Source organism: Pimephales promelas, chromosome 9 (assembly GCF_988280905.1).
Source record: "Pimephales promelas chromosome 9, fPimPro1.hap1.1, whole genome shotgun sequence".
Classification (NCBI taxonomy): Eukaryota; Metazoa; Chordata; class Actinopteri; order Cypriniformes; family Leuciscidae; genus Pimephales; species Pimephales promelas.
Genome location: NC_142777.1, coordinates 3,627,826 through 3,642,350, shown reverse-complemented (window position 1 = coordinate 3,642,350; position 14,525 = coordinate 3,627,826). Strand labels below are relative to the sequence as shown.

General features: G+C 37.7%; 1 protein-coding gene across 5 annotated transcripts in view; it reads left to right on the top strand.

Moving 5' to 3' along the window:
* Positions 1-10,664, top strand: part of thoc2 (THO complex 2) — a 173,314-nt gene extending 162,650 nt beyond the window's left edge. For 2 of the 5 annotated variants that reach the window (XM_039694123.2, XM_039694122.2), the window contains exons 34-39: positions 3,910-4,050; positions 4,952-5,018; positions 5,178-5,317; positions 7,043-7,113; positions 7,214-7,259; positions 9,936-10,664. In XM_039694123.2, coding sequence (XP_039550057.2) covers positions 3,910-4,050; positions 4,952-5,018; positions 5,178-5,317; positions 7,043-7,113; positions 7,214-7,241 — 447 coding nt within the window. In that variant the 3' untranslated portion in view covers positions 7,242-7,259; positions 9,936-10,664. Of the gene's footprint in view, positions 1-3,909; positions 4,051-4,951; positions 5,019-5,177; positions 5,318-7,042; positions 7,116-7,213; positions 7,260-9,935 lie in introns of all 5 variants that reach the window. The other 3 variants (XM_039694125.2, XM_039694124.2, XM_089134684.1) reach the window with 2 other exon arrangements.
* Positions 10,665-14,525: the final 3,861 nt, after the last annotated feature.

The window sequence follows — 14,525 nt, the reverse complement described above, 5'->3', positions numbered from 1 at the left end:
TGTAATTACAGCCACACAATACCCCCATTCCTGCACTCCTCTCGCTGTCCTCGGACTGATTGGACTCCGCTCTTCTCAGGTCTCTTCTGGACCGCTCCTGTCCACTGGCGGGGGAATAAACGTTTCTACTGTTTGGTCACTGAAGGATGTTTGAAAATATGCTGATGGCACCACCTGAAGAAGCAATACAGCTCAATTCTGAGCAGCCTGTTATTTACTCCATCATTCTCTCTATCTCTCTCTCTCTCTATATATATATATATATATATATATCTGTCTCTGTCTCTCTCTATATATATATCTGTCTCTGTCTCTCTATCTCTCTCTCTCTATATATATATATATATATATATATATATATATGAAGAGTTCAGATGCAAAAGCCTCTAAGTGCCATTTGAAATTTTCTTCTAAAATGATCATTTTTATCAAGCTTGTATTTTTAAGGTCAGTAATTTCACTTAAATGGCAATGAAGATTACCTATTAATTGTCATTTAAGTGAAATTACTGAACTTAAATATACAAGCTTGATAAAAATGGTCATTTTAGAAGAAAATTTCAAATCGCATTTAGAGGCTTTTGCATCTGGACTCTTCATATACTGTATATATATATCTGTCTCTCTCTCTCTCTCTCTCTCTCTCTATATATATATATATATATATATATATCTGTCTCTGTCTCTCTATCTCTCTCTCTCTCTCTCTCTCTCTCTCTCTCTCTTTCAGTTCAATTCAATTCAAAATTGCTTTATTGGCATGACTGTACATCATAATATTTCCAAAGCTTGGAATACATAGAATAATTAGAATAAATAGAATAAAATAGTAAAATATTATAACATACTTAAATCTAAATGTACAAATTAAACTAATTTTACAAATTAACAGTGTAAAGAATTAATAAAAATAGAAGAATTTATGAATATTTCAAAATTCTGTGAAGAATTTAGTGAATAAAAGTGTTTTCGTGTTTGGTGTTCGAGCGTGTGTGTGATTAGTCGTCGACTCTCTCTTTTTGTGAAAAGCATCAATGTATCTCTCTCTCTCGTGTTTAGCTGTGTTAGCAGGATCTGCTGTTTTCCTGAAGTCGCAGGCTTTATCTTGCGTGTTTCTCGGAGGATATGGTGTCAGCTGTGTGTGCGCTCTTGTAATTCAGTTGTCAGTTCAGATTCTGTTGTTGAAGGGCTTTCATACATGTGATTAATTCTGCTGTCGTTCTATCTCGGGGAGTTTGTGTTATTAATCTGTTGTTGAAACACACTCCAGATTTGCGGAGGGATATTTATGAGTTCGAAGACCATGTAGGATTGCAATGCAAGTCATGTGATAGTTGGTATTTTATTTCCCCCTTTCACCTTCAGAACTGCCTTAATTCTACGTGGCATTGATTCAACAAGGTGCTGAAAGCATTCTTTAGAAATGTTGGCCCGTATTGATAGGATAGCATCTTGCAGTTGATGGAGATTTGTGGGATGAAGCTCCCGTTCCACCACATCCCAAAGATGCTCTATTGGGTTGAGATCTGGTGACTGTGGGGGCCATTTTAGTACAGTCAACTCATTGACATGTTCAAGAAACCAATTTGAAATGATTCCAGCTTTGTGACATTGTGCATTATCCTGCTGGAAGTAGCCATCAGAGGATGGGGACATGGTGGCCATAAAGGGATGGACATGGTCAGAAACAATGCTCAAGTAGGCCGTGGCATTTAAACGATGCCCAATTGGCACTAAGGGGCCTAAAGTGAGCCAAGAAAACATCCCCCACACCATTACACCACCACCACCATGTTCTCATTCTGTTTACGCCAAGTTCTGAATGTCTCAACAATAATCTAAAAATAGACATAAAGTAGAGTCGTGGCCGTCGCGGCTAGTTAGGACAAACACTCAGATTAACCTGGGAAAGATGCCCTTTACCGGGTGCAGTTAGGACATGTGTTCGGGGTTTCCTCTTCTCTAGATATCTGCAGTCTGGGCAGATTCTTTGTGAGACGGATGTTAAGGTTGAAAGAGTCACTACAACACAGTTGATCTTGCTTTGTCTTTTGATCACTTTTTTTTCCCCAAGAGTTCATTTGCTTTGTTTCTCAGAAACGCTTCATCTCAAAAGGAAGAATTCATCCGAAGATTGTTTTACATTTTTGAGGGGCATTGTTTTTTGTTTTTTTTGTTTTTTTTTTAATAACTGTTCATGTTTGTAGAAACTGACTACTAGTTGGTCAATCACAATCCTTAAAGGGGACATATCATGCAAAATCCACTTTTTTAGCCCTTAAATGCATTTTGTTGTATATTTGGAGTGTTTATAAGTACAGAAAAGATGAAATTATTCTCTTCAGGTGGTTCGTTTATATCTTTATATTCTGTTTTGGTCATATTTTTCAACCTGTTCAGATTTTTCTGTTTTCTATTACGTTTTTTGAGCAAGTTTTTTGAAGCGGAACTGCCAAATAAGGACATCGACTACCGGCCCAACACTTCGAGCAATCCGCCATTATTATTTCTCGCTCCGATTTTGTAGTCCGAGTTCAATGATGCAGAAGTTACGAGAGGGCAAGTCAAAATGTTCGGTTGTTGGATGTAGTGACCTGAAGCACTTCAAGGATTACCACTTCAACAACCTCCGCCAGTATAAAGAAGGGTTTGCCGATTGACTTCGTCTGAATGAGGGGTAAATTCCTTCTATCTTTGGAGACGACGAACAGAGCATTTCGATAAGCTGTAAATATCGTTAATAAAGATAAAGTACTTGACTTTCTTAAAACACATGGTTGTCATGGTTTAGCAGTACCTTTGTCTTTCTTTGTTTTTGTTTTGTAACGTTACACGTCTGCAGTATTACTGTTCTTGAGTTTCATCAATGGTCATTTAGCTGCATTTAGCTGCTGTGTTTGCTTTTCTAAACGTATCATATTATCAATACAGATTTTTTTGTGGTAAGATTAGACCGTAGTCATTTATCTTGTCAGTGTGCTTGTTTTAACAAGAGAAATAGTCGACTTTCACTAATAACACAAAACAGTTAACCCACATACCAATACATCCATATGAAGCTTGTTCTGCAGGTTCGTCGTCGTCTTTATCAACTCGCTCGCTCTGGCTCGAATATGTAACGTGTGAATAAAAATGTTCTTTGAAGCTAGTAATCGTATATCTCTAATCAAACTACAATAATGGCCGAATGGGGGAGTTGAACCGACCGTGAACTCATCGACCTGGAGAGCGGGCGGGGAAAGACGCAACTCCATTTTATTTAAAGGGGCCGCTTTGAAACGGGTCGCTCAAAGACGCACATCAGAAAAGGGGCCTGTGGAGCTATAATAATGAGGAATTCAGACCCAAGCATTGCAGTTATGCTTTATATAGACCACAAATGTATTATTTGTAAGTAGAAATGAATGATTTAAAAGTATGATATGTACCCTTTAAGGCCTTTCACATAATCATATAAACATTTCCCAATGCATCAGTCTGCAGTGTTACATATACATACAGGCCAAGTGTCAAGCACCAGTTTGACCTTTCGTCCGCTGGCCACTGATTTCCAGACAGTCCCAGCATGATGCATCAGTATGTGGTGGTTGTCGGCGTGCAAAATCAAAAGATGAACTTCTTCCCTCTTTCTTCAAGCGACCTGGTAAAATCACCCGTCTTTAACACTGTTGCCGCTTGTCTCGAGGTGCGCTGATGCGAGGCATGTGAAAGACTTCAGCGGGAGCCTTAAGCTTTTAATAGAGTGCTTGGACTTCCTGTGGGTGTGTCTGATAGGTGTGAAGGCTCATGGGAAGGCTAGCGCGGCTCTAATGGAGCATGCTAATGAAGTGGCAGCGAGCCTCTGTGAGTGATGTAGCTCTCTTCCTTTGAGGCGTTAACCCCTCGTTTATCTTTTCATCCAACCCTCAGCACCATCCTAACCACAGCACAGTCCTGTCCAAGAGCAAAGAGAAGGACGACGAGAAGAAAGAGTCTGACAAACCCAGGGACCGCTCCAAAGAGAGGGAGAAGAAGGAAGACCGGAAGGAAAGAAAACGCGTAAGTGCTTCTGTAGGTAAAAAAAAAGAAGGTTTGTGCAGGGGTGTGTGTTTTATTACTCTACAGGGGTGTGAGTAGTTCACTTTTGGAAAAAACTTTTGCTGATGATGATTTTCTCACCCCCATGTCATCCAAGATGTCCATGTCTTTCTTTCTTCAGTCGAAAAGAAATTAAGGTTTTTGATGAAAACATTCCAGGATTTTCTCCATATAATGGACTTCAATGGGAACCAAACGATTCAAGGTCCAAATGACACTGAGTACAAACTGAAAACTGTTCAAAGGGCTTTAAACGATTCCAGACGATGAATAAGAGTCTTATCAAGCTAAACGATCGCTCATTTAAAAAAAACAACAAAGTTTAAGTTTTATAAGCTCAAATGCTCGCCTTGCTCTGTTCTGTGATGCACGTTCGTGATTCTCCTGTTCAAACTCGTTCATCAAAATGAACAAATCTTTTTTGTGTCATTTGGTTCATTTAACGAACGAAATGAACGAATTTACTCGGAAAAAGATTCATTCATTTTGATGAACGAGTTCGAACAGGAGAATCACGAATGCGCATCACAGAACAGAGCAAGGCGAGCATTTGAGCAGTTTAACAGTTTGCACTGAAACTGTCTTTTGGACCTTGAATCGTTTGGTTCCCACTGAAGTCCATTATATGGAGAAAATCCTGGAATGTTTTCATCAAAAACCTTAATTTCTTTTCGACTGAAGAAAGAAAGACATGGACATCTTGGATGACATGGGGGTGAGTCAATTTTTTTTTAAAGTGAACTACTCCTTTAAGCTGTTTTCACTTACACACACACACACACACGAGTTTGAGCAAACAGCTGATATTGAATGCCTGGTGAAAGGTGAAAAGTCAAACCGACAAGCGTGTTTTTTTGATTTGCGCTTCATCTAGGACTACGCGAACAGCGACCGCGAGATGAGCCAGGAAGCCAAGCGCCGCAAAGATGAGAATGGAATGAGTGAGTCGATAATGCCTATCTTTTAAATTTGTTTTGCCCGCTGCCGAGAGCAGGAGAGGCGAGCTAGCGAACCAGAAAGCCCTCCCTGTGGCGTCCCGACTCCTGTTATCTTCCTCACATGGCTGCGCTCTCTCTCTCTCTCTCTCTCTCTACACACAGACTCCTCCAAACACAGCAAGAGCACCAGCCCCTCCGAATCGCCTCACGCCAACGACAAGGACAACGGCAAACGCTCCAAGTCCACCAGCAAGGACAAAGGCGATCTGGCCAAACCCGAGAAGACCTCTGGAGGAAAAAAGGTCTGTTACACCTCCACACACACATCTGTCCTGCGTTAGCGTCCTTCTCCAAGTCCAGCATCACTGTTACTGTCGCTCACGGCTGGGGTTATCAATGCTCTGAACAAACGCTAGATAGTCAACTTGACTTGTTATGACTAGGGGTGTAACGAGACCTTCACGATTCGACACACATCACGATATGATATTATTCTCCAAGACGTGATAAAAGGCTAACAAAAGATGTACTGTTTATTAAAATGGTAAATTTGGTGTTACATTGTGTGTGTAAATGAATAGCACAGGACAATAGAGACACCAGAATAACAATATTCATGATCCTGAAGATGAAAATACTGAATTATTTTTAGACTTTAGTTTTTTTTGTTTTTTTTTACTGGTATGACATCTGGGATTCTCAGGACACACAAACATTCCCCCATTGCATTATGAATAGGGCTGTCAAACGATTAATCGCATCCAAAATAAAAGTTTGTGTTTACATAATATATGTGGGTGCACTGTGTAGAATTATTTTGTATATATATATATAAATACACACACATGCATGTATATTTAAGAAAAAAATATTAGTTATATATAAAAAATTTATATATACTATAAATTATATATAAATCTATATACAGTATATACATGAAAATGTTTCTTAAATATATACAAGCATGTGTGTGTGTGTGTATTTATATATATAATTATACACCGTGTACCCACATACTTTTATAAACAAACACAAACACAAACTTTTATTTTGGATGCGATTAATCACGATTAATCGTTTGACAGCCTAAATTTTTATACATTAAATTCAACATTTATATATAGTAGTTTAATTTATTGCTGACACTAAATCTCTGAAAACTTGAGTTATTCTCACACATTAATTTTAATTTTGGGTATAACTATACATGATGCATATTGTTGCATTTTTGTATTGTGATTACATTGTGACATGTTTTTTAAATTGTGATATATTGTTACACCCCTACTCGTGACTTAATTTTTATACATTTTTAATGTACGTGTCCGAAAGGGAATGATTGTTTTTAATGACCCTACAATTTCACTCGAACCATCAAAAATATGAGTAATGTATTTTTATTTTAGATATATTAAATAATAGGGAAAAAAACAAAACACTTCACTTGATTAAGGTATTTATTTGAGAAAATGATTTGGCATAAAAAGGCAAACTACAGCAACAGGTTTTATTGTACTATGTGACAAAAAAATGCATAGAAATATAAAAAGCTCACAGGAAAAAGCATACGTTGACATATAATCAGTTATTAATATATAATTGTTATTATCTATATTGGTTCTCTTGTTTTTGCACATTCATAATTTCTTGGTACAACAGCCTGACACAATTGGCACAATTTGTCATGTTTTATTATGTTATTACCACAAATAAAACAGCTATTTATACGCTCACAAAATCTTTAATAATATTTGAATAAAGGGTGATGTCAATTTTCCAAGGCCATTACTGTAGTGAACTTACAGTTTGATGTGTTTTTGTCACAAAATATTGTATTCAGCAAATTATACTCCATTTCAGTCATAGTAAAATATACAAAAATGATTAAATGTGACTATTTCGAGAAATCTGTGACTAAAGCAAACCTTACACACTAAAACACTCATTAATTGAGGACCCGGCATGATCTGAAGCGTGTTCCTCATGTTGCCGACTGCTCTTGTGTCTCCTCTGTTTGATGCCCACAGGAATCCAGGCATGACAAGGAGAAATCGGAAAAGAAGAGAGACAGCACTGGTGCTAAAGAAGAGAAGAAACAATATCCTTTGATGCCTAGAGCACAAACGGCAGTGTGTACCTGTAGAGATGTAGTTCTGATGAGCCAATCCACTCGCTGCGTTTGCCTTAACGTTCATCACCCATAAATCATCAGAGAAGCACAGATAATGTATGCCGACACTCAAGGTGAGCGTGGATGTGCTACAGGTTCCTTCAGGGCTGCACGATATATCGGTATCGCGATAGTCCCATATCAGGATGTTTGATGTGAAGTATAAGGGTCAAAGTTCACACCGGACGTGAATAGCGCTTCAAGCGCGAATGATTTCAATGTTAAGACAATCCGAAGATGCGTTATGCGCGTAAAAAAAACCTGCGGCGCGAATGAGGCGTAGAGCGTAGCGCGGTAGATGCGAATACGCCGCGAATTGAGCGTCCGGCGCGTTACGTGCGAATTAGTTTGTTAGTGCTATTATTGCATTCACGCGTTTGACGCGAATTCACACCTGCCGCTCGAGTTGAAAAATCTAAACTTTGGCGTCAATTCGCGCCGCGTTAACCAATCAGGAGCCTAGCTGCTCGCTGCGGTCATTTGGTGAAGTGTCAGGATGCTTCAATAAATTATTTTGTAATATGACTAAATGCCTGGTAGAGCCAGACCGATATTATCGGCCGATATTAGGCATTTTCCAAAATATCGGTATCGGCAGTTATAATGGCCGATAAATGAATATTTCAAAAATAAAATAAAAACGGTCGAAACACGCTTCAATCATCTCTCCTTGGCCTGTTATATTGAAAATGTATGTTTTACAATTTGCAGTATGATGTTATCTATTGCTAAATTATGGCTAATCATAGACTAGCTAACCACAAAGATAGCTAATGTCACTATCATCAGTGGAAGACCGCTAACGTTAACATTAATGAGCTTGGAAACCACAATTACCTTTTTCTGCCTAAATAAAGTAATGATTACTGTATTTATAACTAGCATATCTCTAGTTACAGTCCCTGCATTGTAAAATGTAAGTTAAACTTGTGAGGAGTGAACATTTAGACATAGAGAAAAAGTATCAAACGTATCTTGTGCAGAAAAGTTAGCTTTTCTTTTACACGTGTGTGAAATCCAACAATATTTAATAAAAAAAAATATCGGCCGATATATCGGAATATCGGATTTTAAAACCCAAAAAATATTTGTATCGGTATCGGCCTTCAAAATCCTTTATCGGTCGGGCTCTAATGCCTGGTGTGGTTCTAATGCTCAACAAAGCAAATATTTGATCACTTAAAACTTTATTTCTATGTTCGAGACTTGTATTGAATGTTATTTATTCCATATCCAGATTATATGAAATATTATTATAATGTAAAGATTACCAACATACATGTGCATAAGTTCGTGTCTGGACGTGAGATAGAAAAAAATAGGCTGGCTCTATTGATAATCACAAAAAAAACGATTAGATGGATGAGGGCGAGGGTGTACCTCGCTCCGATGCGGGACTACAGGTCATCAAACTGGGCGCGGGACAGGCGGAAGTACCGCTGACCGCGGCCGTCATCCAGCGCAGCTCCTGTAGAAACTAACCAAACGGTTCGCCTCCGAAGGGTCCGGTGGACACAAATACGGCGACGATGATCCCCACGCCGCTTTTCAAAAACTAGAGCCGTCACTCTCTCGATGAATGCTCGATCAACATAAAAAAAGATGGCCGCCAACGGGTTTTGATTCTGACGCGTGTAAATTTCATTTAAACTTTTGTTTTTACACGTGTCAATTTCGCTTTGTTATATTTCTTTTCTAATGTGAAGACTTCAATATCTGTACCTGAAAAACAAATTACTGCTCATTCAGACTGATCTCATGAAGTAGCGTGTGTATGACACGCCAATTCGTATTTCCATTTTTGGCGTGCTATCAACACGCATAATCGCTTTTCAGCGTGTTTATGAACGTCGTTGACTTAACGTTACATTATATGACCTACCCCAACGCGGTCCCTAAACCTACCCGTCACTGGGGTTAATAGCATTTATGAGTCTTCCCCTACCATCCTAGGAAAAAAAAGATCGCTCCCCAGATGTAGATCTACATTTTGCTTCGTTTCGCTCGGACATTTGACGGCGTGTACAAACACGCGGAATCACTCGGACGTTAATGGCGTAGACATACACGCGGATAGCTCTAAATGCGTAGAGATAACACGCCACTTGACTCGAAAGTGGTGTGTATGTTTACGCAAAAGTCATGATGTCATGTTGGCTCATTTCAATCGTAGCTTTCTTCTATTTCTTTTATCTATGCTTGTAATTAGTTTGTTTTCTATGCAGAATCAGCCCAATTATTCTAGAAGGATTCAATCTTTTCAAATAGAGCGATTCAAATCATCTGGTGAAATAGTTTAATATCGCAGAAACGTATGCAGGTGAAACTGGAAAAAATTAGAATATGGTGAAAAAGTTACTTAAAAGGTGATGCTAATATATTATATAGACTCATTACAGGTAAAGTGAGATGTTTCAAGTCTTTTATTTGTTATAATTTTGATGATTATGGTTCACAGCTTATGAAACCCCCAAATAATTAGAATATTGTGAAAAGGTTGTAATAGCTGTAAGGCATAATCATCAAAATTATATCAAATAAAGGCTTGAAATATCTCACTTTGCATGTAATGTGTCTATATAATATAGTAGTTTCACCTTTTAAGTTGAATTACTGAAATGAATGAACTTTTGCACCATATTTGAAAAAAATTAATTTTTCCCCAATATCGTGCAGCCCTACATTGCAATTTCTGATCAATGTCCTGTCAGGAGTGACTGAATGTGTGTTGGTTGTGTGTGTGTGTGCAGAGGTTTCCCGGGACGCCCTCGTGTCCCCCAGCTCTCTCTCTCTCTCTCTCCGCCGCCAGCGTCCCGACTCGCCCGTCACCGTCTGGAAAGAGGAGGCCCTCCCTCGCACACTTACGAGTTTTGCCTGCATCCAAACTTCTGTTGTTTTGCCTAGAAACGTTGTAGCTCGTATTTTAATCTGCCATTTTTATTGTGATATTTTCAGTACTTCACTGAAAGTTTGTTTCCTTTAAATATTTAGCACAATGTGCTTCTTGCATCACGAACAGATTCAGGTTGAATTGGTGTCACTTTCAAAATGCTTGCGTTTTTATGACCTTCCTTTTCCTAAGTTTGTTTTTTCTTTTCTTCCTTTTAAGTAAAAACGAAACACGAAAACTCTGGTTGCCGGAATACTACCTTTATTTTCCTTTTTAATTCTCACGTGATATTTAGACTAGTTGTTTGAAGCAGTACAAATGCTCTATTTGTATATTATGTATACAGAAATAAAATGGTTCCGTGTAATAAGACATGCATTTCAACTGTACGCCTCCTGATTTCCTTTGTGTGTTCAATCACGTTTTTAAAAGATTTGTATAAAGAACGGCAAGCTGGAGTTCTCCGTGAATAAGTGGACTACACGAAAAGGAAGCAATTCACGACTTTCCAAATTACTTAATGGAGTTTTTATCTGGCAAAATCTACAAAGTGTCTGCTTTTTCTAAATAAAATAGTTTTCTTAGTGTATCACGTGTCTGGTGTTTTATTTTTTTATTGGATTCTTTGTGGCTGATAAAGAATATGCATATTTTCAGATGTATAAGATGGGTTTATCTGCTGCACATACACTACAAAACTACAAATCTCAAACAGAGGCGACTAGCGCTGTTTTACACCTAAAGCACTTTTGTTGACACTTGCCTCAGTGTCGGCGCTGTGGATAAGACAGTGGTGTGAGAGACCCGGGTTCGAATCCACTGTGAGACACCTATGTGACCCTGAGCAAGACACTTAACCCCTAGTTGCTCCAGAGGCGTGCGACCTCTGACATATATTAGTCTGGTAGGAAGGGGGGGTTCACCTGCACCCGAAAGATATATTTTTTTTTAACCTAGTTTTTTGTAATCTTTAAGGTGTCTAGAAAAGGAATTTTGATGTTCCCCGTGCAAATTTTTGTCCCATATGTGATTTTTTTTGTATCATCTTTTGTGTCCGTGCTTGATTTTTGGCTGCGGAAAATGAAAACTTTAAACCTACATAGAATCTGAACAATACATCCTACAGACACAATCTACCCCATTTTCTCTTCGTCTTTGCATGAGGAATTGATAGATATGAGGATTGTCTTGATTAGATGATGTATAGTGCATAAAAACTCAAATAAACACCAAAAAATGGTGACATTAGATCACTGGAACTCCTCCCCTATGGACCCTTCTGATATATGTTTTCTAACTTTTGTATTTTTACAGTCTTTAGGATGTCTAAGAAGCAAATGTTGATGATCCCCACCTGAAATATTGTCACATGTATGTATTTTCTGGCTATATTGGTTGCCACCCTGGATATCCAAAAAAGCAAAAAAGCACATTTATAGGCAGTCTGTTTTTCTCCTTTAGTTTTCGATTTGATAAATCTCCTCCATTTTTCATAACTGGCTATGTAAATTATTGTTGAGCACATGTTGAGCTTGTTCCCAATGTTCACTTGTTGCACATTAAAAATATAACATAGATATTTTAATTAAATAATACATTTTAAGATACAACGTGTTCAAAAATATGCATTAATTAAAAATCACATCATGTAATTAGGATTCACTGGTAATGTGAGGTTTATTTAACATACATTTTTTAAACTAACTACACAAATACATAGCCTACACCATGCACCAACACACAATTAGAAAGGTCTTTCTTGGTGAAGAGCATTTAGCGTTATGGAAGCCCACATTAACTGGCAGATAATGGTCTCTCCAGGTTTCTGTTAAGTTGAAAAAAAAAATGTTATGCTTAATAATTAATTAATTATACTTTCATTATTATTATTATTACTACTGGTGAGGGAATGTGTTTCATCTCGAGTGGGACAATCTGAACAAAATAACAACAAACATTCATGGCTCAAGTGTGGTGAACTGGACCGGTGGGATCATGATACAGGAGGTGAAACCTGAATTTGATGCCCCCAACTCTCTGGAAATTTCACGAATGCTCCCACTCTACGAGTGGAAAAAGACGCGCTCCCTTATGGTAGATATACCTGAGACCCTAAATTCATCATCAAGTCATGATTAGATGATGTATAGTGCATAAACACTCAAATGAACACCAAAAAATGTAAAAATAAATTGTGACATTGGATCACTGGAACTCCTGTCCTCAGGACCCTATTGATATATGTTTTCTAACTTTTACTTTTACAGTCTTTATGATGTCTAAGAAGCAAATGTTGATGATCCCCACATGAAATAACTATCTATCCATCATTAAAGTGCATCTGTCCATCATAAAAGTGCATCTATCCATCATAAAAGTGAATCTGTCCATCATAAATGTTCTATTATTTAAAATGCAAAAAAAAAAAAAATAATAATAATAATACTTTCAAGGTGAAAAGGATTCATTTGTCTGGATCCACGCCGAAGAAAACGTCTAAATGTCACATTTTTAATGAAGCAGCCTAATGAGTAATATGTCTATTTTCTTGGGCGTCCCCCAGCTCCTCGTTTAAGCAAAAGGTACGCTAAAACAACGTATTATATCGACGTTAAACCACGTTAACCGTGTTAACCATAACCTTTTAAATACTCGACCAAGTTCCGTTAGCAACGGGAAGAAACTCCTGTAACTTCAGTGCCCAACCCGTATCACGACAAGACGTGAAATAATCACGTTGGTCCATTTTGGAAAACGTGTAGATGTCACGGTTTAGTTTAAACTCAAAACCATAAATAGGGCTATGCTGCCCTCTTGTGTCAAATTATATTTATTTTTCCGACAAATAAAACCAAACCCACAATAAAACCCCATCCAATTCACCATTGATTCCAAGTACACCTGGCTGCAGCCTGCAGATCGGGGTGGGGCTACACCTGGGGCGGGGCTACCCCGCCCCAGGTGTAGCCCCACCCCGATCTGCAGGCTGCAGTCAGGTGCTTCTCATTGATTCACCAAGACAATTACATTGTTGCAGTTCTTTCAATTCTATTTTATTTCATTTTAAATTAGATTGTATTAATGAATTGGGTACTTTTCTCAAGCAAATATGTAAATTACATACATACAAATAACACATACAGTAATAACTTTTTATCATTAATCATTCTGCGAGCCTGAGTCAAAACACTGATTTTGCAAAAATCCACCTTAACTATTTATTATTATTATTATTATTATTATTATAGACCTACATCTAATATAGTACATTTGAAGGAACTCCATATTCATATGGGTAATAAATAAATATAAACATGTATCCATACAATGAGAAATAAGTTTTTATAAAATAAGTGTTAAGGCATAAAAGCACATGAAATTTATACATTTATGTTCATTCATTAAGAAACGATTAGAAAAGATATTGGGTGATTTCAACCTTGTCAGAGGTGGGATTCGAACCGAAGTCGTTCACGTCAGTGATTTATCAATGAAACATATAAAAAGGCAATTTTCTAAAAAATATGAATAGCAATCTACCAAAAATCAAACAGACGGGTCAAAGGTGGATTTACCTTTTCCCTTTCCTTTCATTTTTTTCTCTTCCTTCTCTTTTCTCTCTTTTTCCTTTTCCCTCTTCTTCCCCTTCTTCCCCTTCTTTTCCCCTCTTCCCTTCCTCAAACAGACTATTGTTCCCCATGCTTTGGCTCAGTTGATAAAGCGTTGGGCTTTAATCAAGAAGATCAAATCCCATTCTTCCTTACGTTAAATTGTTGTGATTATATCAAACAAAGTGGCCAACAACATTTCTTCAACCCGGTATCACGACAAGACGTGAAATAATCACGTTGGTCCACTTTTGAAAACGTAGATGTCACGGTTTAAACCCCCTCAAACGTGAAACTTACACTTAAACTGAAACTTACCATCACGACCTATTGGTTTTCATTAAACCGAGAAAAATGGAATTTTGTTTTATTTACAATCACGGAGAAACGGTCTATTATTTAAAATGCAAAAAACATTTATTATTTTCAAGGTGAAAATGATTCATTTGCCTCGATCCACGCAGAAGCAGCCTAAATAGTCCACTTTGGAAAATGTGTAGATGTCACGGTTTAACCCCCTCAAACGTGAAACTTACACGTTTGCGTTAACACGCTTCAGTGGAGAGATATCCAGATGTTTATTCGCCTCTGCCTTAACGACCTATCGGTTTTCCTTAAACCGAGAAAAATGGAATTTTGTTTTATTTACGATCACTGAGAAATGTTCTATTATTTAAAAAGCAAATTTTTTTATTATTATTTTCAAGGTGAAAAGGATTCATTTGCCTGGATCCACGCCGAAGAAAACGTCTAAATGTCACATTTTTAAAGAAGCAGCCTAAATATTCCACTTTGGGAAATGTGTAGATGTCACGTTTTCATTAAACCGAAAAAATGGAATT